The sequence below is a fragment of the Oncorhynchus nerka genome, linkage group LG21 (genome assembly GCF_034236695.1).
Source record: "Oncorhynchus nerka isolate Pitt River linkage group LG21, Oner_Uvic_2.0, whole genome shotgun sequence".
NCBI lineage: Eukaryota > Metazoa > Chordata > Actinopteri > Salmoniformes > Salmonidae > Oncorhynchus > Oncorhynchus nerka.
In genome coordinates, this window is record NC_088416.1 from 13,095,147 (window position 1) to 13,118,639 (window position 23,493).

General features: G+C 40.8%; 1 protein-coding gene across 1 annotated transcript; it reads left to right on the forward strand.

The window, feature by feature from the left end:
- The first annotated feature begins 3,884 nt into the window (after nt 1-3,884).
- LOC135563535 (zinc finger protein 436-like) lies at nt 3,885-15,207 on the forward strand. Its single transcript, XM_065006317.1, has 2 exons — nt 3,885-4,978; nt 14,069-15,207. Exons 1-2 carry the CDS (start codon nt 4,474-4,476, stop codon nt 14,848-14,850), a joined length of 1,287 nt encoding a protein of 428 aa, XP_064862389.1. The 5' UTR covers nt 3,885-4,473; the 3' UTR covers nt 14,851-15,207.
- Nucleotides 15,208-23,493: the final 8,286 nt, after the last annotated feature.

Sequence of the window (23,493 nt, forward strand, 5' to 3'; positions counted from 1 at the left end):
ACGCACGTATTTAATAGCGGTGACGCCCGTAGCTAATTGCGGCGACGCCCGTAGCTAATAGCGGTGACGCCCGTAGTGAACAGCGGTGACTTCTGTAGCTAATAGCGGTGACGTCCGTAGCGAATAGCAGTGACGCACGTAGCTAATAGCGGTGACGCCCGTAGCTAATAGCGGTGATGCACGTAGCTAATAGCGGCAACGCCCGTAGCGAATAGCGGTGATGCCCGTAGCTAATAGCGGTGACGCCCGTAGCTAATAGCGGTGACGCACGTAGCTAATAGCGGTGACGTCCGTAGCTAATAGCGGTGACGCACGTAGCTAATAGCGGTGACACAAATAGCAAGTAACTCATGGATGTGAGTTTTAACAAGACTGTAACTCCGATAGGGCAACATCTGTAAAATAGCGCCCACTTGGTAGTGTGTACAGGTGCTCGAACAGTCGGCGAAAGCCCACATCCTCGATTACAGAGAACGGTTGATTGTCAAGGGCAATGAAATCCATTATCTTGGCGTTAATGGATTTCCATTATCTTGGCAGTAATGTATTTGATAAGATGGTTGTTGCTGTCAGGGGGAGGTTGAGGTGAAGTTATGGGTCCTACAGTAGGTCTATGATGTTGTGGGTCCTACAGTAGGTCTATGTTGTTAGGTGAAGTTATGGGTCCCACAGTCGGTCTTTGTCACTGTTAGGTGAAGTTATGGGTCCTACAGTAGGTCTATGTTATTGTTAGGTGAGGTTATGGGCCAATTTGTTAAACACTTAGTGGACGAACCCTCATTGTCAGGCTGATGGCAAAGCTAGCCAAAGAGCATTTTACTGGTTTAAGTGTTTCTTAAGTATAAAGCAGTTGATTTGCAACAATAACACAATAACACACAGGACATTCAAACCAGCCTTACAATTATAATCCAAAAGTAATGTGAAATGCATTCATAATCAACCTGTAAATGGAGGCTATTTTTGCTGTCAGCCTATGAGAACTCTCCTGAGTTTTCCGCCATGGTGGTGAATTAGTCAATAGACACAGAGCTTAATGTGAGTTTTCTTAAGTAGCACTCCTGATCTTGCACTGTAATATTCAGAATACTTTGTGAAAAACTCTAATCTTTGCTCACCATTTTTGCTCCAGTCAGATATACTATGTCCATAACTAGTGGTTTCCTCATTACCAGATATACTACATCCATAACTAGTGGTTTTCTCATTACCAGAAATACTACATCCATAACTATTGGTTTCCTCATTAGCAGAGAGGGGTTTCTGCAATCAAATTGCGTGCGCATCGCCCTCATGCTGCAATTTTAGCAAACACAGAAAGGGGCTTATATTGAGATCAAGTCGTCTGGCACACTGCTTAGGACTTCAACAACTTTAATAACTTTCTTCTAGCCTACAATCATCGATGTTGATATTGATGTGAAAACAAGACAAAATAGGACTTTCTTACTTGACTGTCTTAAGACAATTGTCAAATAATTGTAACATTCATTACATGCGTCAATTGTTGGACAACATCATGGCTACGCTGTTGGCATCACCCTTTACAGTGGATTTCTGCTGTTGTGGGCCTTTAACCATCTGTATGCCTTTCTCATTCACACAGGAGAGAGAAGTGACTATCGTGGATCCTCTGGGGAGCCTCAACAACCTCATGATGCTGACGAGGCAGAGAAGAGTCTCTCCAGATCGGAACTCAATAAACACCAGCAGAGACCCACAGGGAAGATAATTCACCGTTTCTGACTGTGGGAAGACATTCACCTCATCAGCAGGCATTACAATTAATCAGAGAATCCACACAGTAGAGAAACCTTATTCCTGTACTCAATGTGGGAAGAGTTTTATTCAGCTGGGCAACCTGATATCACACCAGATAATACACACAGGAGAGAAAAGTTATAGCTGTGATCAATGTGGGAAGAGTTTTACTAAGCTAAGCAGCATTATATCACACCAGAGAACACACACAGGAGAGAAACCTTATAGCTGTGATGAATGTGGGAAGAGTTTTACTGGGTCGAGCAGTCTTACTCTTCACCAGAGAACACACACAGGAGAGAACTCTTATAGCTGTACCCAATGTGGGAAGTTTTTTTTTAACATCTAGTCTGGTGAAGATACACCAGAGAAGACACACAGGAGAGAAATATTATAGCTGTACTGTATGTGGGAAGAGTTTTGTTCAATCTGGGGAACTGAAGATTCACCGGAGAACACGGCACAGGAGAGAAACCTTATAGCTGTACTCAATGTGGGAAGAGTTTTACTCGGCCTGATATCGCACCAGAGAACACACACAGGATAGAAATATTATAGCTGTGATCAATGTGGGAAGAGTTTTGTTCAATCTAGCTCTCTGAAGATACACCAGAGAACACACACAGGAGAGAAACCTCATGGCTGTGATCAGTGACCAGAGATACTCTGAAAAAAGATCTCTGATCAAACATCAGAAAATACATACATGAAGGAGTTGTTTCATGATATCAATGAAATGATGTCACAATGTAGAATGTTGTAACATTGTAGTAGGAGTATTTTAATGATGTCACAATGTAGAACCCTAAACGTTTGTCCCATGTTCTATTGATTTCAACATGATATGGATATTATCCTCAGGGGGAAAATCCAGGCTCTGAAATGGAAGAGTTACTATTAATGTGATTTAACAAAAAGTGACTAACAAAAAGACTTACCACATTGGTGACCCACTTGAATCAAAATGCAACACTTCAAAATGTGGCGAGCTGTTTTCTACAAATTGTCCTCTAACCAGGGATGTACACAATTCTCCCAGATTCCGTGTGGTTTTTGAGCTGTTAGTTTTAACAGTACGTGCAACCTCATCTCCCTCCTCTCGCACAAATTATTTTAGCATGATATCGATGAGTTATGACAAATAAGTGTTGCGTTCCTTTGTTTAGTGACCCCTAAATGTAAATATATCACTCCCAAATGTAGCTGACTGTCTTCTGCAGGTTGTCCTCTAACCAGTGAGGTAAAATATATCTCCCATTTCCGTGTTTTTTTTGTGTTGTTAGTTTCAACAGCACATACAACCTGATTTCCCCCCTAATCGATATCAGTGATTTATTGCAACTTGTCAAAACAACAGCGTTTCTGGTGCTTTTGCAGTTTATAAGGCGCTTGTTTTAAAAAATCCAAGTATTGTGATTATTGTGGCAGATGTTTGTGTATATAGAACATTTTATGTTTAGGTTTTCAATTTACCACAAACTTTTTCTGCATTTGGACTATTGATTTGGACACGTTAAAACTGTGACATTGGGGCTATCCCACCTAGCAAAATGTTGTTGAAAATAAGACTTTGTCCAACGTACAATATAAGTTTGGTTTTAGTTGAAATTGAAAGTTGAAAAGAAAATTTAATTTCAACATACTTGTAGCCTATACATATGGTCGCAGTATAATAAATTGGTCTATAATCATTGTTACTCAGCTTTTAGAATATCAGGGTTCATTCTCAGATGTGCCAACCCAAATGCACTAGAGCATGACATTGGGGACTGGGCCCTGATCCAACAACATGCCTATCGAGTGAACCCTGAAAAGAGAGAGAAGCTCCGCAGTGAGGTGGGAAGTTACTATGGATATTTCAGGAGTTTCCTCTTGAAATCAGACATGTCCGTGGCAAGGACAACTTGGTTGCTGATTGTCTTCAGGGGGGGTGTAGTCAAAACGTTTTGCGTTTAGCCAGTGCGTTGCCATGGATTACAATTTATTTTGATTGCATGATTTTCCGTATTGGAGATGAGTTTTGTTTGGGCTCATTCCAAGGGGACGAGACTTCTGGAAGCTAGTGAGTTTTTCAGAAAAATATATATATTTAGATATTTTTTCTTGTTTTTAATTGTTGACAGCCAGTATTACAGCCATGTTTATATTGTAGAAGGTGAAGCATCGTAGTTGATTATAATGTGAAATGGGAGTTGTTTTCTGTTGGTTGTGAGCAAACTTGTCCAACAAAAATATAGGATATATTTGTTGTCTTAAAAAGGGGAAGGTGTTCCAGGCTTTGGTTTTTCCATTTATGTTTTGAGGTTGGACTTTAGCACGTCTGGCTTGTTAGGACGTTCGGCGCACTGATTGGTGTCACCTCGTTAGCCAGTATGTGTTACACCTGTTGTGTCAAAAATGGGTTCATTATTCAAGGCTTTGAGCGACACAGAATTTAGAACAGCCACATGTTTATAGCTGAAGTCCCGCTCACCGTAGCAGCGTAGCCTTTATCTCACATATTAAATCACGTGTTCGAGAGCATCAAATCCATGCTGCGTTGTGGGTAAACGGTGACCTGCACTGTCGGCTGCAATGTCGAACGAGCCCAAATTAATCAATACCAAACCAATCAGGTGGTTGTTCGACGAATTGAATCTTTAGACGTCATTAATCTTGTGCTGCTGATAAAGTGACACTGCTTTGAATTATACCGCTTAGCGACTTCAGTACATGCCTCAAAGCTCCAGTCTCAAACTTAACCCCGTTCCTGCTGAAGAAGAAGAGGTCTGCTGGATGGAGAAAGAAGCTCTCGTGAAAGAGGAAGAGGAGGCTGTTACAATACAAAAACCATTAGAGAGTGAAGCTGTTACAGTGAAAGAAGAAGAGAAAGACGTTTCAGTTAAAGAAGAGGAAGATGTGTTCAGAGTTAAAGAGGAGGAAGAAGATGTTTCAGTGAAAGAGGAGGAGGAAGAGGAGGTTGTTACAATACAAAAACAAGTAGAGAGTGAGGCTGTTACAGTGAAAGAAGAAGAGAAAGACGTTTCAGTTAAAGAAGAGGAAGATGTGTTCAGAGTTAAAGAGGAGGAAGAAGATGTTTCAGTGAAAGAAGAGGAGGGGGAGATAACTGTCACATTGAAAAATGAAGAAGAGGGGGACCTGGATATCTGGGCCCGGTTTCACACTCATCTTAAGGCATCTAATGATTCTAACGATGAACCAGCCCTGATTAACACTAGTAAGTACTGTCTTACAAACAGAAGCACAAACTCTGCGGTTGTTGAACTGATGTTTGGTGTTAAAGGGGATATTTGCAATTGCTACATCCATATTTTGACTTTTAAATTATTTATTTATAGGCATTGATTCTTGAAGAATATAACACATGCCTAATGAGCTGAGTTCAACTGTTTACCCCATCAGAACCCCAAATAAGCTTTTTTTACTCCAATGTTTAGAAACAATGTAAACCAACACTGTATAGCCTCAACATGGTTAAAACTATAATGCTGATATCATGGATGGTCAGTCCTTTCATCCATAGGTCTGTCTATGAATTTGCGACCCGTTACATTTCTCCAGCCCCATTCATCTTATTACCAAAACAGTGGTGGAATTACAGCTTTGTTATTGTTTGAACTGCAGATTGGTTGATTGATTGTTGTTTGGCTTTTTTAAAGGACCAGTCTAGTTTTTAAACAGAAACAAAATGGCTGCCCAGAGACCAGATCTGTGTTAGAATACTCATACTAACTACTATTTGTGATGTTAATTGAGTATATAGGATGATGTAGTTGGTATGCCAAAGGTTCACGGATGTCGTACTAAATTCGCCAAAATACGACGTATACACTCTGTACTTTAGGGGCCATAATGCAATTCTTCAGGAAATCGGCGAGGTATCAACGTTTTCAGATTTGAAGAAAATGGAGGAAAATATGCAGCCGAAGTCCAACGAGAGCGGATACAAATGAACTGCTTTAAATAATTATGACAAATGTTGAGCAATGTAACAAAGTAATCACTTTTCAAATAAGTTACGTTACACGTTGTGTTAGCTACACTATCCTTACAAAACGCATAGCATATCTTTACAGCAGTATGTACCAGTATGTCAGCTAGCTACCTAACGTTAGTTGGCTACTTATACATCAAACTTGCCAGTATAGTAACTATATTCTAACTACCCAACGTTCATTGACTTGATTAGAGCGCAGAATAACTGATGAATTTAATAACGCTCAACACCCGTTGAATATGTCCAGGTGTCAGTAAACATCTGCAAAAAAGCTCAAATTAAATTATTGCCAGCAGCACAGTTAGTCAACAACGCTCTGGATAACATGAAAACAGCCTAACCAGCTCTGCTAGGGCAAGTAAAATAGTAAGAGTGAGGTTTTCTCTGATTTGTGTCTAGCAAGCTATCCAACGTTAGCCAGTTAGCTTGGGTACTTTACTGTCATTGTGAGGTCAGAACGCTTGGATCGACCCTACTCCTCAGCTATATAGTATTAGTTTACAAACAGTGGTGTTATACGAGCTTATGTTTTGGTTTCTGGTGGGGTAATACGGTTGAAACATTTGAGGCATTTATAAGTTATATTCTTCAAGAATCAATGGTTATATAGTAAATGGGTCCTTCTATAACTGCCAGTGTAGATTTCCTGTTGGGGTCAAATTGTTAGAGCTGTTGATAAGTCATTGTATAATATTCTGGCAATTCTTTTCATGCCATTACATTAAAGGGGAAAGATGGTATTTTCTTAACAAGGTGTTGCTCAAATAAAGTTAGCAGTTAAACGCTAGCCTGGTACCAGTGCTGGTGTAGGCCTAGGTAAGCATGTTTGTGCAGCGCTATCTTATCAGAGAGGAATAAGAGAAGTATGAATATGTTGGCTAGCTAGCTGGCTACATGAAGTAAGAAAACAACATGTAATGTAACTTCTAATTCGGGTCAACTGGAAACTTGAACCAACACTTTGGTTCCTACCATGTCTTCTTCTCTGAGGTTTATTGTCAGACTACACTCATCAGGTGTATTGCTGCCACCTACTGTACGGGGTTTAAAAAATAACCAAAATGCAAAAAAATTGGGATAAACAAATCATACTAATTATGTAAAATAAAAAACAAACACGAACCAAATTCACTCCACTACCCTGAATTTCAAACGAAAAATGGTACTTCAGATCCCTACACAGGTTCAGGAACCTGGGAGGGGGAACGTCTTTATTCAGTCCTCCCTATAACATTTTGTCTGAAGTCCTGGAGATCCAGAAATCTATTTGCTGCCTTCACAATGATGTCTAGCTTCTTAGATGTTTTATTTGTTTATTATTAATGCAATTTATCACTGCGGCAGTGAGGGCAATGTAAAAGCAATTTTGTTGTAGAAACTCCTTCATGCTAATGCAGAAACTGCTAGTTTTAAACACAACAAAGTCCACCTTGTTCACAATTAGTGTGTTGGGATCCTTCTCCTGCATGGCTTCACTTTGGGACATGAACTACCTTCTCCTCTCTACTCCTTCAGCTATTTTCACTGCCTCCACATAGGACACCTGCTAGATGGGCCTGATCATCCTAGCTACTGTGACATCCTTCATCCGTACAGGGCATTCCGGGAACTCGGGAACAGGATTCCCATCACAATTACAACATGCTTCTTCTGACTATGACATATTTATTCCTTCGACAGACACTTGCCACATGTCCAAAGTGCTTCTGTACAGTGGGGAGAACAAGTATTTGATACACTGCCGATTTTGCAGGTTTTCACACTTACAAAGCATGTCATTTTTATCATAGCTACACTTCAACTGTGAGAGATGGAATCTAAAACAAAAATCCAGAAAATCACATTGTATGAATTTTAAGTAATTCATTTGCATTTTATTGCATGACATAAGTATTTGATACATCAGAAAATCAGAACTTAATATTTGGTACAGAAACCTTGTTTGCAATTACAGAGATCATACGTTTCCTGTAGTTCTTGACCAGGTTTGCACACACTGCAGCAGGGATTTTGGCCCACTCCTCCATACAGACCTTCTCCAGATCCTTCAGGTTTCAGGGCTGTCGCTGGGCAATGCGGACCTCCAAAGATTTTCTATTGGGTTCAGGTTTGGAGACTGGCTAAGCCACTCCAGGACCTTGAGATGCTTCTTACGGAGCCACTCCTTAGTTGCCCTGGCTGTGTGTTTCGGGTCGTTGTCATGCTGGAAGACCCAGCCACGACCCATCTTCAATGCTCTTACTGAGGGAATGAGGTTGTTGGCCAAGATCTCATGATACATGGCCCCATCCATCCTCCCCTCAATACGGTGCAGTCGTCCTGTCCCCTTTGCAGAAAAGCATCCCCAAAGAATGTTGTTTCCACCTCCGTGCTTCACGGTTGGGATGGTGTTCTTGGGGTTGTACTCATCCTTCTTCTTCTTCCAAACACTGCGAGTGGAGTTTAGACCAAATAGCTCTATTTTTGTCTCATCAGACCACATGACCTTCTCCCATTCCTCCTCTGGATCATCCAGATGGTCATTGGCAAACTTCAGACGGGCCTGGACATGCGCTGGCTTGGGCAGGGGGATCTTGCGTGCGCTGCAGGATTTTAATCCATGACGGCGTAGTGTGTTACTAATGGTTTTCTTTGAGACTGTGGTCCCAGCTCTCTTCAGGTCATTGACCAGGTCCTGCTGTGTAGTTCTGGGCTGATCCCTCACCTTCCTCATGATCATTGATGCCCCACGAGGTGAGATCTTGCATGGAGCCCCAGACCGAGGGTGATTGCCTGTCCTCTTGAACTTCTTCCATTTTCTAATAATTGCGCCAACAGATGTTGCCTTCTCACCAAGCTGCTTGCCTATTGTCCTGTAGCCCATCCCAGCCTTGTGCAGGTCTATAATTTTATCCCTGATGTCCTTACACAGCTCTCTAGTCTTGGCCATTGTGGAGAGGTTGGAGTCTGTTTGATTGATTGTGTGGACAGGTGTCTTTTATACAGGTAACGAATTCAAACAGGTGCAGTTAATACAGGTAATGAGTGGAGAACAGGAGGGATTCTTAAAGAAAAACTAACAGGTCTGTGAGAGCCAGAATTCTTACTGGTTGGTAGGTGATGAAATACTTATGTCAAGCAAAAAATTCAAATTAATTACTTAATCTTGCTCCTACCCTCTACTTTTTTGAACATTTTGTTAAAAATCGCGCAACATTTCAGCGCCCTGCTACTCATGCCAGGAATATAGTACGTTCATATGGTTAGAATGTGTGGATAGGAAACACTCGGACGTTTTGAAAACTGGTTAAATCACGACGGTGGCTATAACATAACGTGCGTTACATCGGAAAGCGCAGGAAAACCTGATCACAGAAAATGGAAATAAATATCCTTGCGCCACTTCCAGCAATTGTTCACAGTGAGCCGAATTAGATAAGACCGAGCATTCAACTCCCACAGCATCCCCATGTTGTCTAGAGTCTTGTGAATTGAATCATCTTTGATTCTTGGTTGAACCGAAACAGGGGAACCACTTACCTCCAGTCTCCGCCCAGATCATTTGGAAGAGCTCTCTCGTGAAATTTTTTCCAAGACGACAGCTAATTATTTTTACATCGCCTCCTGATGATTTTTATCGCTTATTAACGTTTACTAATACCTAAAGTAGCATTACAAACGTATTTCGAAGTGTTTTGTGAAAGTTTATCGTCTACTTTTTGAATTTTAAAAAATGACGTTACGTTGTGAAATCGCTGTTTTTTTCGTTTATCACACAGTCTACATATAACGATATCTTGGCTTTATATGGCCCGATTTAATCGAAATAAAGACCCAATAGTGTTTATGGGACATCTAGGAGTGCCAACAAAGAAGATGGTGAAAGGTAATGACTGTTTTCTATTTTATTGTGCGGTTTGTGTAACGCCGAAATGCTAATTATTTTGTTTACGTCCCCTGCTGTGCTTTTGTGTTGTAGTGTATTGGTGCATGCTATCAGATAATAGCTTCTCATGCTGTCGCCGAAAAGCATTTTAAAAATCTGACTTGTTGCCTGGATTCACAACGAGTGTAGCTTTAATTCGATACCCTGCATGTGTATTTTAATGAACTTTTGAGTTTTAACTAATACTATTAGCATTTAGCGTAGCACATTTGCATTTCCAGAGCTCTAGTTGGGACGCAAGCGTCCCGAGTAGAGGGAAGAGGTTAAATCATACAATGTGTTTTTCTGGATTTTTGATTTAGATTCCGTTTCTCACAGTTGACGTGTACCTATGATAAAAATGACAGACGTCTACATGCTATGTAAGTAGGAAACACTGCCGATTTTGCAGGTTATCAAATACTTCTTCTTCCCACTGTATATCTCACTTACCCAGGTTTTACATAAGATGGGAGAGCCACTTCACCAAACCACAGTAAAACCTTCCGTCTATCATTCATTTTAATCAACGTGTGTCTAGCTGAAATGCTTAACCTAAACCACACAAAGCTTTCTCCTTTTGTGCTGTTGACACGCAATCAGAATCATACCGCTCCTGGTCACTCGAACCGATTCCACTTCACCCAATTCATCCTTCACCATCTTTGAGACCGTTAACAGGTCACCCACAAAAACATCCTTGCTGATGATTCCCACTCCGACCCTAAACTGGTGTTCATTACCAACTTTAGCCCTTTTCACTCCACTGTTCTTCACCATCGTCCACTCAGTCTCACCAACTGTACTCACGCCAAGAGAATCCTACAATGCTTCCTCCATTGCTCCTCCAGTCATCCCCTGGACTCCCTCGCTCTGTGCTGTGAAATATGTGAGTTTGTGTTCTCAAAGTAGCATCTATATTGTTCTCATTCCAACACATCGGTTGTTTCACCAACTTGTTATCCCTTTCGTCTGCACTACTTGCTGTCATTTCCCTTCCTGATTTTCCTCTCTTGGATGTCTCCACCACGCTCCTACTCTGTCAGTAATTCCTCCCTGGTTTGTTAATTGGTAGTCAAACAACAATATTCCAGATGCTGCACATTCTTTTCCAAATCTAGAATTAGAATCGTCATTATGTTTCCATGATTTCAACAGTTCACCAGTTAACTAAGCCTATAATGTGGACACCAAGGATGTGGATACCAAGGAACTTGAAGCTTTCAACTGCTCCACTATAACCCCTTCGATGAGAATGGGGGCGTGCTCAGTGTTTAGTCCCAGGGTCCTTAGCTTAGTGATGAGCTTTGAGGACACTATGGTGTTGAACTCTGAGCTGTAGTTGATGAATAGCATTCTCACATGGGTGTTCCTTTTGTCCAGGTGGGAAAGTGCAGTGTGGAGTGCAATAGAGATTGCATCATATGTGGATCTGTTGGGGCAGTATGCAAATTGGAGTGGGTCTAGGGTTTCTGGGATAATGGTGTTGATGTCAGCCACGACCAGCCTTTCAAAGCACTTCATAGCTACAGACGTGAGTGCTATGGGTCGGTTACCTTAGTTTTCTTGGGCACAGGGACTGTGGTGGTCTGCTTGAAACATCTTGGTATTACAGACTCAGACGGGATGAAAATGTCAGTGAAGACCCTTATCAGTTGGTCAGCGCATGCTTGAAGTACATGTCCTGGTAATCCGTTTGGCCTTGTGAATATTAACCTGTTTAAAGGTCTTACTCACATCGGCTGCCTAGAGTGTGATCACAAAATCGTCTGGAACAGCTGATGCTGTCATGCATGTTTCAGTGTTACTTTCCTCGAAGCGAGCATAGAAGTCATTGAGCTCGTCTTGTAGGCTCGTGTCACTGGGCAGCTATTGGCTGTGCTTCACTTTGTAGTCTGTAATAGTTTGCAAGCTCTGCCACATCCAATGTGGGTCGGAGCCGGTGTTCCCTGGTGTTCAATGGATATATCAATCTCCCCAGGGTAGCAGTAATACGTTGAGAGATTTGTCCACAAAGGGTTACCCCTCCCATAGTTGGCTCATTATTGGGATTCATGGCTGATTCCTACCTGTAGCTCACTATGACGTTTCTAGTGATACAGGTTTAGGGTCCTGTTGGAGATTGGTGGTTGGTAGTGGAGTCGAGGGAACAAGCAGGGTTGGACACAAGCAGGGTTGGACACGGCCATGTTATTATCCCACACAGTCTCTGTGGTTCATATGAACCCCGTTCCTGGGAATTAGATTTGATTACAAATCGTCCCAGTCTGTTACCACAGAAGGGGTCCATTTGTCACATTTCCAGAAAGGTTACGAGGCGCTTTGTCATTTACAGAGTCCGTTTATTTTGGTATTGTCCATATGTAGCTTGTTTTTGGTCACAGAATGGCTGAATAAGTGCAACATTTTACCTGGAGCTAACTATGCAGAGCATAGCGCATGTCGAATGACTTTAGCTTCCCTCCAGGCCTGAGGGCACACGCTCTCTAGTAGGCTTAAATTAAAGATACGGAAAATAGGAGTGGCAATGTAGTCCGCTATTATCCTCAATGCTTGTCTCATAATTTGGTCAGATATACTTGGATGTGGAGTGTCAGCGTTTGCTGCTGGTATGTCATGCCTAAGTTTGCTAATCTTGCCAATGAAAAAATCATAAAAGTAGCGGGCTTTGTGATGAATGAGCCATCTAATTCAGTTAATTTTTTCCCCAAATTGTATGTAAGGTTCTCCAAAGCTTTTTACTATCATTCTTTGTCATTTATCTTTGTTTCATTGTGTCGTTTTCCTTATTTTTATTCAGTTTAGTCACATGATTTCTCAATTTGCAGGATGTTTGCCATTCCTTCTGCCTCATCCTTTTCAACCATACCATTTTTCAATTTCTCATCAATCCACTGGGATTTAACAGCTTTTACAGTCATTTTCTTAATGGGTGTATGGTTATTAGTAACTGGAATAATGTGAGCAGCGTCTGGTTGCTCCTCATTACACACCACAGAGCAGCAAATATTCTTTACATCATCAACATAGGAATCCCCCGTTTTATTAAATAATTGAGACACACAAATGACTTGAGGGAACCAGAGATCAAGATAGCCTAAACATAACAAAAAAAACTCTTCCTCCTCACGCTGCTGCTGGCCTTCGAAGATTCTGACGTTATGCTCCTGAAGTTTTCAGTAATCATGGAAACAACCGACTACAACAGCAGTCGGCAACCTTTTCCATTTGTAGTGCCAATTTATCTTCCCATTTCTATTGATCTGGTGCCAGTTATGATTTTCATATTCACATTTTACTGGGAGAGTTTAATTTAATTTATAATAGTAATAATTATTATAATAGTCTTTGTATCTCAAAATCATTATCTGTGATTAATCTGTGTTCTATATAAATCGAAGTGAAAATTATACAAATTTAAATAACTGTCATTGCCAACTATATAAAAATGGCCTACATAAAGCCAACAAATAAAAACAGCTGGAAAATATACAGATAAAATTAAATCACATTGACTGTGCATGGGCTGTCTACACAGAACTTGAAACATTGTATCAACTATCACCCCTCGGTCTGAAACTTGATATAAAATATTCTGGGCCCTCAAAGTTTCCCGCGCCAGTGAGTTTGGGACAGAAACAGCTGTAGGCTATTTGTGAAAGGGATAAGAAGTAATCAGGTATTTTATGACATTTCCACTGGATTAGATTATTACACTTTTCCCTTTCATGTCGAGTGGTTATCAAGAGTGAGAGCTGGAAATATTTTACAAATACTTTGAGGAACTATTGTCATTCGCCAATTGATTTTAGTAAGACTTTGTTTACTTGCTGTTTGAGGTGAAGAGAAAATTACTTTGAGAAGCTCCACAAATCATTAGTGGGGGTGCGTAAATACTATCAGACATCCCTAAATAGGTGCATCGTTCTCTGCATCGCTCTCTGCCCTCTGTTTGCTAAAACGCAATTTGGTTGCAGAAACTCCTCCATGCTAATGCGGAAATCCCTAGTTATACTAATACCATAGACCTACTGTAGGACCCATAACTTCACCTTACAATAACAGACCAACTGTAGGACCCATAACTTCACCTAAACAACAAAATAGACCTACAGAAAGGTGCCTATATTGGAGACCAAAAGTTGTCTGGCACACTGTTGAGGATTTCAACAACTTAAAAAACATATTTCTAGCATACAATCGTCGATGTCACTACTAATGTGAAAACGAGACAAAATATGACTATTGTTGTTCACTTGACTTAAGACAATTATCAAATAATTAACATTCATTAAAGACGTCATTGTTTGTACAACATAATGGCTACGCTGTTGGCATCACCTTTTTACAGTGGATTTTTGCTGTTGTGGGCCTTAAACCATCTGTTTGATGTTTTGTTCACACAGGAGAGAGACATGACTATCCTGGATCCTCTGGGGGGCCTCAACAACCTCATGATGCTGATGAGGCAGAGAAGAGTCTCTCCACATCAAAACACCTCAAGAAACACCAGAAGAGACCCACAGGAGAGAGGCGTGACTATCCTGGATCCTCTGGGGGGCCTCAACAACCTCATGATGCTGATGAGGCAGAGAAGAGTCTCTCCACATCGAAACACCAGAAGAGACCCACAGGAGAGAGACGTGACTATCCTGGATCCTCTGGGGGTCCTCAACAACCTCATGATGCTGATGAGGCAGAGAAGAGTCTCTCCACATCAAAATACCTCAAGAAACATCAGCAGAGACCCACAGGAGAGAAACCATACTGCTGCTCTTACTGCGGGAAGGGTTTCTTCAGATCAGATTCACTAAAAATACACATGAGAATTCACACGGGAGAGAAACCTTATATCTGTGATCAATGTGGGAAGAGTTTTACTACATCTCACCAGCTGGCTTCACACCAGAGAACACACACAGGAGAGAAACCTTATAGCTGTGATCAATGTGGAAAGAATTTTCAAACATCAAGCCCTCTGATTCGACACCAGAGAACACACACAGGAGAGAAACCTTATAGTTGTAATCAATGTGGGAAGAGTTTTACTACATCTAGCCAGCTGACTTCACACCAGAGAACACACACAGGAGAGAAACCTCATAGCTGTAATATATGTGACAAGAGATACTCTGATAAAAGATCTCTGATTAAACATCAGAAAATACATGAAGGAGTTGTTTCATGATATCAATGAAATAATGTCACAATGTAGAATGTTTTAACATTAGTAGGATTATTTTGATGTCACAATGTAGAATGTTTTAACATTGTAGTAGGAGTATTGTAATGATGTTCTACCTTATCCTTTGTATCGTTTGCCCTGTTCAATTGATTGCAGCATGATATGGATATTAGCCTCAGGGGGAATTCCAGGCTCTGAATTGAAAGGGTATTATTAAACAAAAAGTGACTAAACAAAAGAGATGTGTTACCCTTGCATTTTGATTCAACACTTCAAAATGTAGCTAGCTGTTTTCTACAAGTTGAAGAAAATACATGTAACATGATAATTGTTGCAGATGTTTGTGTATATACACATGGACGTAGTATAGTAAATTGATTATAGACCAATCGAACATCACTCCAGTATTTCTTGACAACACATTTTGCTAATTGTCTTTATTCCACTACTGAAGAAGCATGACTCAAATCACCTACTCATATCTCAAACATTCAGCCTGACAAAAGATACATGATTTTTTTTATTCCATGCCTCGCCATTAATTATTGCCAACACATATTAACAATGGGGTGAACATTTGGTTTTGATTTTCATATTTACAATTTATGTAACATTTAGTACTCAATTATTTATGCAACCAGCTAACCATTTTTGGGTACAATTATATTGACAATGTTGCCCTGCTTTTAGATAAAAAAAAATATATTGGTGTTATTTTTCTTTTAGAATATCAAGATTCATTCTCAGATGTGCCAACCCAAATGCATGACATTGGGGACTGGGCCTCGATCCAACAACATGCCTATTGAGTGAACAAATGAACATCCTATTTATCAAAGGTTCTTTTGCCTGGGGTCAAAATGACTCCAAAGGATTTGAATTTGTTAAAAGTCCATATTGATACACTAAACCATATTTAAATTTATTAAGAACAAGTTGATTGACAAAGTCATGAAAAATGGGAAGAATTGAACAAACCACATTTTGGCTATGATAAAAGATATGCCTCTGGGGTCAAAATGATCCATGTCAGAAGTATGGTTCAATGCAAATATGTAGTGGGTGTAAAGTTTGTTTTAAATTCTAAAACGAATCAATCAACACATGCTTCTCTTTGAACAACTTAATATAATAATCAACTTTTATGAAATAAATGAAAAATAAACGTTTGGTTCCTCAGCTGCGTTGCCCACTCCAGTCAGCCGATGGCATTGTGCGTCTTTTAGGTTCAGGCGACGCTGCCAGTGTGACGTTTATCTTGTGGACGGGACGCTCCTTCAACAACAACAGCTAGTCAGACACCTCGGTAGCTTTCTAGCAAATATAGCTACAACATTCACGCTCTTTACACTGGTTTGGTGTATATTAGTGTGTATTAAACACACTTCTGTCGTATGTACTTGTTGGCCCATTCAATTATATATTTACGTTGTTTGTCAGCTAGCTGGTTTGCTAAGTTATCTTAGAACTAGGCTAGTCGCTAATGCTAGCTAGCTAACATCCCCGACCATGAGTTCACTAAGCTACTCTCCTCCTGATAAAGAAGAGGTGGTCTGCTGGACGGAGAAAGAAGCTCTGGTGAAAGAGGAGGAGGAAGAGGAATATGTTATAATACAAAAACAAGTAGATGGTGAGGCTGTTACAGTGAAAGAAGAAGAGAAAGACGTTTCAGTGAAAGAAGAGGAAGACGTGTTCCGAGTGAAAGAGGAGGATATTCCAGTAAAAGAAGAGGAGGATGCAGTTTTTGAAGTGAAGGAGGAGGGGGAGATGACTGTCACATTGGAGGAAGAAGAGGAGGTTGGAGATCTGTTTAACACCAGTAAGTACCGTATCTGCAGTCTTCTACACTTTAATATTGTTCTGTAGGAATGGCTGAAGCTACACTGTAACACGTAGAACATCAAGAGTGGACCATCAACAAAACGTTAACAATTGATCAAATGCATCCAATGACAATGCCTGAAATACTGTATTCATCAATATCTCCTATTAGATTAGTCCAAGATGTACTCATAAATGGGAATTCAGCAGTTTTTACATCCATTTTGGGACTTATACCTTAATGATATGTACCCATTGTTTCTTGAATAATTCACTTATAAATGCCTCATGAGCTTAGTTCAACTGTCGTACCCCATCAGAACCCCAAATCTAAACTTTTTTTTTTACTCCAATGTTTGTCAGTAAATATTGACATGGTTAAAACTAGAATGTTGATATCATGGATGCTTGCATTTCTCCAGCCTCATCGCTCAGCTTTTTACCGAAACAGGCATGAAGTACACTTTGTTATTGTTCCTACTGCTGATTGCTGCCCCCGTTATTCCTCAAGATCCAGGGACTGTATGTTATTTTCAGAGGTAGACTGGCTCTGGCAACCAAAATAGTCAAATATTCCATCTAAATGTGAATCAATTCTCAATTGCGATACATTTTCTGGAAACATAAATCACTGTAATTTCACATCACATAAACATAATTTCACACTATACTTTCATATCACATCAACATAATTTCACACAATACTTTTTTTACTATTTATAATACTTTCATATCACATCAACATTATTCCAAATTCTTTCACATCAAAATTATTTCAAACAATACTTTCATATATTTTTATGTGGTTTTAAAGCTTCTGAACCTGGTGGCTGGTAAATGCTGCCATAGGATGGCAATGTTTCAAATAGACCTAGCTTTTGTATCACTATCACTTGCTATCACCAGTAATACTTTAAGATATTAGGATATTGGAAACTCCTTTCGATTCGTATTAACAGCTTAAAGAAAAGAACATTGGCATGAATTACCCTCCGTGAACAAGAAGCACAACATTACAAATATTTTCAGAGATGTGAGATAATTAACTTTTTCTCTGTAATATCGTGTAGCTTTGCAATCGTGACATTACGTACTTTCGAGGAAAATAGGCATGTTTCTCGACTCATACCCTGACTTTAAAAAGGGATTTAAACATAATTCCTTTGATACAGCAGTAGCAATACAGCAGATAACATCTACAGAAAAGACAGGAATGCTTATGGGGGAGCTGTTGCTGTATACAGTGCATTTGGAAAGTATTCAGGCCCCTTGACTTTTTCCACATTTTGTTACGTTAAAGCCTTATTCTAAAATTGATTAAAATATTTTTCTCCCCCTTTCATTTAGCTAATTTATTTGGCACACCTGCATTTGGGGAGTTTCTCCCATCCTTCTCTGTAGATCATCTCTAGCTCTGTCAGGTTGGATGGGGAACATCACTGCACAGCTATTTTCAGGTCTCTCCAGAGATGTTAGATCGGGCTCAAGTCCGGGCTCTGGCTGGGCCACTCAAGGACATTCAGAGACTTGTCCCGAAGCCACTCCTGTGTTGTCTTGGTTATGTGCTTCAGGTCGTTGTCCTGTTGGACGGTGAACCTTTGCCCCAGTCTGAGGTACTGAGCACGCTGGAGCAGGTCTTTCATCAAGGATCTCTCTGCGCTTTGCCCCGTTAATATTTCCCTTGATCCTGACTAGTCTCCCAGTCCCTACTGCTGAAAAACATCCCCACAGCATGATGCTGCCACCACCATGCTTCACCGTAGGGATGGTGCCAGGTTTCCTCCAGACGTGACTCTTGGCATTCAGGCCAAAGAGTTCAATCTTGGGTTCATCAAGCCAGGGAATCTTGTTTCTCATGGTCTTAGAGTCTTAAGGTGCCTTTTGGCAAACTGCGAGCAGGCTGTCATGTGCCTTTTACTGAGGAGTGGTTTCCATCTGGCCAATCTACCTTAAAGGTCTGGTGGAGTGCTACCGAGATGGTTGTCCTTCTGGAAGGTTCTCCCATCTCCACAGACGAACTCTGGAGCTCTGTCAGAGTGACCATCAGGTTTTTGGTCACCTCCCTGACCAAGGCCCTTATCCCCCAATCGCTCAGTTTGGCTGGGTGACCAGCTCTAGGAAGAGTATTCCATTTAAGAATGATGGAATGATGGCGGCCACTGTGTTCTTAGGGACCCTCAATTATGCAGATCCTTTTTGGTACCCTTCCCCAGATCTGTGGCTCGGCTTTTCGCTCTGACATGCACTGACATTTGTGGGACCATATATAGACAGGTGTGCCTTCCAAATCATATCCTTTCAATTGAATTTACCACAGGTGGACTCCGAACAAGTTGTAGATACATCTCAAGGATGATTAATGGAAACAGGATGCACCTGAAAGCAATTTCGAGTCTCATAGCAAAGGGTCTGAATGCTTATGTAAATAAGGTATTTCTCTTTATTATCTGTTGTCATTATGGGCTATTGATGACACCCCTCTGAAACCAGATAGCCTAACCATCAGAAAAAAACTCAGTTTCTGGTAATAGACTAAACCAGCAGTCGTTATGCTCCTATAGTTTCTGGTAATAGACTATCCCAGCAGTCGTTATGCTCCTATAGTTTCTGGTAATAGACTAAACCAGCAGTCGTTATGCTCCTATAGTTTCTGGAAATAGATTACACCAGCAGTCGTTATGCTCCTATAGTTTCTGGTAATAGACTACACCAGCAGTCGTTATGCTCCTACAGTTTCTGGTAATAGACTAAACCAGCAGTCGTTATGCTCCTATAGTTTCTGGTAATAGACTACACCAGCAGTCGTTATGCTCCTATAGTTTCTGGTAATAGGCTACACCAGTAGTCATTATGCTCCTATAGTTTATGGTAATATGCCACACCAGCAGTCGTTATGCTCCTATAGTTTCTGGTAATAGACTACACCAGCAGTCGTTATGCTCCTATAGTTTCTGGTAATAGGCTACACCAGCAGTCATTATGCTCCTATAGTTTATGGTAATATGCCACACCAGCAGTCGTTATGCTCCTATAGTTTCTGGTAATAGACTAAACCAGCAGTCGTTATGCTCCTATAGTTTCTGGAAATAGATTACACCAGCAGTCGTTATGCTCCTACAGTTTCTGGTAATAGACTAAACCAGCAGTCGTTATGCTCCTACAGTTTCTGGTAATAGACTAAACCAGCAGTCGTTATGCTCCTACAGTTTCTGGTAATAGACTACACCAGCAGTCGTTATGCTCCTATAGTTTCTGGTAATAGGCTACACCAGCAGTCGTTATGCTCCTATAGTTTCTGGTAATAGGCTACACCAGCAGTCATTATGCTCCTATAGTTTATGGTAATATGCCACACCAGCAGTCGTTATGCTCCTATAGTTTCTGGTAATAGGCTACTCCAGCAGTCGTTATTTTTTATTTTACCTTTATTTTACTAGGCAAGTCAGTTAAGAACAAATTCTTATTTTCAATGACGGCCTAGGAACAGTGGGTTAACTGCCTGTTCAGGGGCAGAACGACAGATTTGTACCTTGTCAGCTCGGGGATTCGAACTTGCAACCTTTCGGTTACTAGTCCAATGCTCTAACCACTAGGCTATCCTGATGTTATGCTCCTATAGTTTCTGGTAATAGACTACACCAGCAGTCAGCAACCTTTTCCATTTGGTGCCAAGTTATCTGACCATTTCTACTGATCTGGTGCCAGGATTTTTTCCAAGATTTTCATATTCACATTTTATTGGAACAGTTTCATTTAATTTATAATAGTAATAATAATTATTATAGTCTTTATATCAACATCATTCTCTGTGGTTAATCTACATTCTATTTCAATTTAAATTAATTATAAAGAAACATTTTTATTGCCGTTGCTAAGTTTTTTTTAATAACCTACATAAACCTCAAAAATGCTAACATTGCAGCCTGTATGTATAAAATATCCTGATAAATAAATATCATATAAATCTCATTGGCTACACATGGCCTGTCTGCAACGAACTGGAAACATTGGATCAACTATCAACTGGGTCGGCCCAAAACTCGAGATAGTTTCCAGCGCCAGTGAGTTCTGGACAGACACAGCTGTAGGCTATTTATGAAAGGGATAAGAAGTAATCAGGTATTTTGACATTTCCACTGGATCAGCGCATTACATTTTCCCTTTCGTGCTGAGTGGTTATCGAAAGGGTGAGAGCTGGAAATATTTTGCAAATACTTTGAGAAATTTATTTTGATTAGACTTTGTTTATTTGCTGTTTGAGGTGAATAAAACATTACTTTGAGAAGCTCCAGAACTCATTAGTGTTGGTGCGTTAAGACAATCAGAAATACTATCAGACATCCCCAAATGGGCACATTTTTTACCTACATTTGAGCTCAGGCCAGGTAGACTAGTCCTACTTCTATATGTGTAATTGGGTGTGTGTCCTTACTCAACATTGACAGGAGTGTTTCAAACAAAATACAATTAATAAATTGACAAATCTTGCAAAGTAAGGTCTGGGTGGTCTGCCAGGGGCCGTTTCATTTAGTATCCGTTTGAGTCGGCATGGGGAATGATTGTATTTTCCCATAGTATGTTTTACCGAAGTTGACCGACTGAAAGGGAGTGTAACTTTATGACTATTGTTGGATTCGGGCTAAACTTTGAATATTGAGATATTAAAGACATGATAGGTCAGACGCAGAGTATATAAAGAGTGAGATCTGTAGAAAAACAGAGTGGCTGTGGAATGTACTGATTGGACGGGAGGAGATCACAGGATTGCTGTAAGGGAAGAGGATGGACATCTGTGGATTAGGCGAAGGAAGGGTTGAGGTCAGGTCAGAGCCCCTGAAGGGAGTATTAAGGGTTTAGTATCCTGTTACCCTCTTCCTGTCGACCCAGAAGATGTAAGGATTGGAGAGAAGGAGGAGTGTCCAAAGTGTGGTATATATACTTGTGATGTTGAAAACATAAACATGTTCTCGCTCACCAACTTGGTTAATCTTCTCTAGTGTCCGTGAGTTATTTACTCTGAAAAATTAGAACCTAACACTATAATTAGTGTTCCCCGAAGGAGGGAAACGAGGTACAACACCTGTTTGGCCCTACCGCTTCCTGGGTCAGTGAAGAGCGGTATTAATTTTAAGGAATAAATCCGAGCCTGACGGTCATCACCTGTAGACGCGGGGCTTCCAGCGAGGCGTGAATTTAATATTATGTTGTACCTAGTTTCCCTCTTTCAGGGAACAGTAGTTATTGTCATGTGTGGATTTAATAGTATGTTGTACCTAGTTTCTCTCCTTCAGGGAACAGTATTTATAGTCATAACGTTACGCTTGTCATATGATGAACTTCAACTTAAATACGGGATCTTGCTGTCGGACAGTTTGTTTCTATTCTGAAATACACTCGAACTACGTATAATTTAGTGGCTCCTTATGTTAAACTGGGGAAACAGTTTTTGTGGTAACAGAAATACTAAATCATTTCATAGTTTGCTAAATCCAATAGTTTTTAACTAAGGGTCATCTTGTAATCCAAGATGGCGGAGCAGTAAGACGCGTTTGTTGTAAATGTTATGTTTTTTTCGTCTTTTCATATAAATTGCAATATATTTCAATCTCTTTTTCCATTTTTAAATCTGGACCATTACACCAGATAATCGCAGCGATCTAGCTGCCACCGAGTGGCCCAGCCTCGAAGCTAGCCTTGAGCCAGGCCCATCTCCCGGCCTGCTCAGTGGACCCTATGATCACTCAGCTACACAGCTGATGTCTCCCAGATTCTTCACTAACATGACTAGAAGCCACTACATCACCGGATTCCTGCCTTAAGCTCTGGATCTTTGCACCGGATTGGCTATAGTGGCTAACGTCCTTGTCCCGAAGCTAGCACCAATTAGCCCCGAGCCAGGCGCATCTCCCGGCCAGCGTAGTAAAGACTACCATATCGGCTTCGCTGGTTCATATAGTCCTGTTCACTGGACCCTATGATCACTTGGCTACATAGCTGATGCCTGCTGGACTATTCATTAATCACGGTACTCCATTTAGTTTATTTTGTTTATCTGTCAGCCTCGAACTCAGGCCCTGTGTGTAGTTAACTGACCCTCTCTGTCCATTCATCACCATTTTACCTGTTGTTGTCTTAGCTGATTAACTGTTGTCTTACCCGTTGTTGTCTTAGCTAGCTCTCCCAATCAACACCTGTGATTGCTTTATGCCTCGCTTTATGTCTCTCTAATGTCAACATGCCTTGTATACTGTTGTTTAGGGTAGTTATCATTGTTTTATTTTACTGCGGAGCCCCTAGTCCCACTCAACATGCCTCAGAGAACTCTTTTGTCCCACCTCCCACACTTGCAGTGACGTCACCTAGCATAACTGGTGCCTCCAGAGATGCAACCTCTCTTATCATCACTCAATGCCTAGGTTTACCTCCACTTTACTCGCACCCTACCATACCCCTGTCTGTACATCATGCCTTGAATCTATCCTACCACGCCCAGAAATCTGCTCCTTTTATTCTCTGTTCCCAACGCACGAGACGACCAGTTCTGATAGCCTTTAGCCGTACCCTCATCCTACTCCTCTGTTCCTCGGGTGATGTAGAGGTTAACCCAGGCCCTGTGTGTCCCCAGGCGCTCTCATTTGTTGACTTCTGTAACCGTAAAAGTCTTGGTTTCATGCATGTTAACTTCAGAAGCCTCCTCCCTAAATTTGTTTTACTCATTGCTTTAGCACACTCTGCCAACCTTGATGTCCTTGCCGTGTCTGAATCCTGGCTTTGGAAGGCCACAACAAATTCTGAAATTTCCGTCCCAATCGACAACATTTTCCG

What these genes read in the sequence shown, in the direction of transcription:
- LOC135563535 (XM_065006317.1), top strand. Translation starts at nt 4,474, where the DNA reads ATGCCTCAAAGCTCCAGTCTCAAACTTAACCCCGTTCCTGCTGAAGAA. An exon ending in ACCAGCCCTGATTAACACTA is followed by an intron (nt 4,979 to 14,068) that starts GTAAGTACTGTC and finishes TTGTTCACACAG; the next exon opens with GAGAGAGACATGACTATCCT.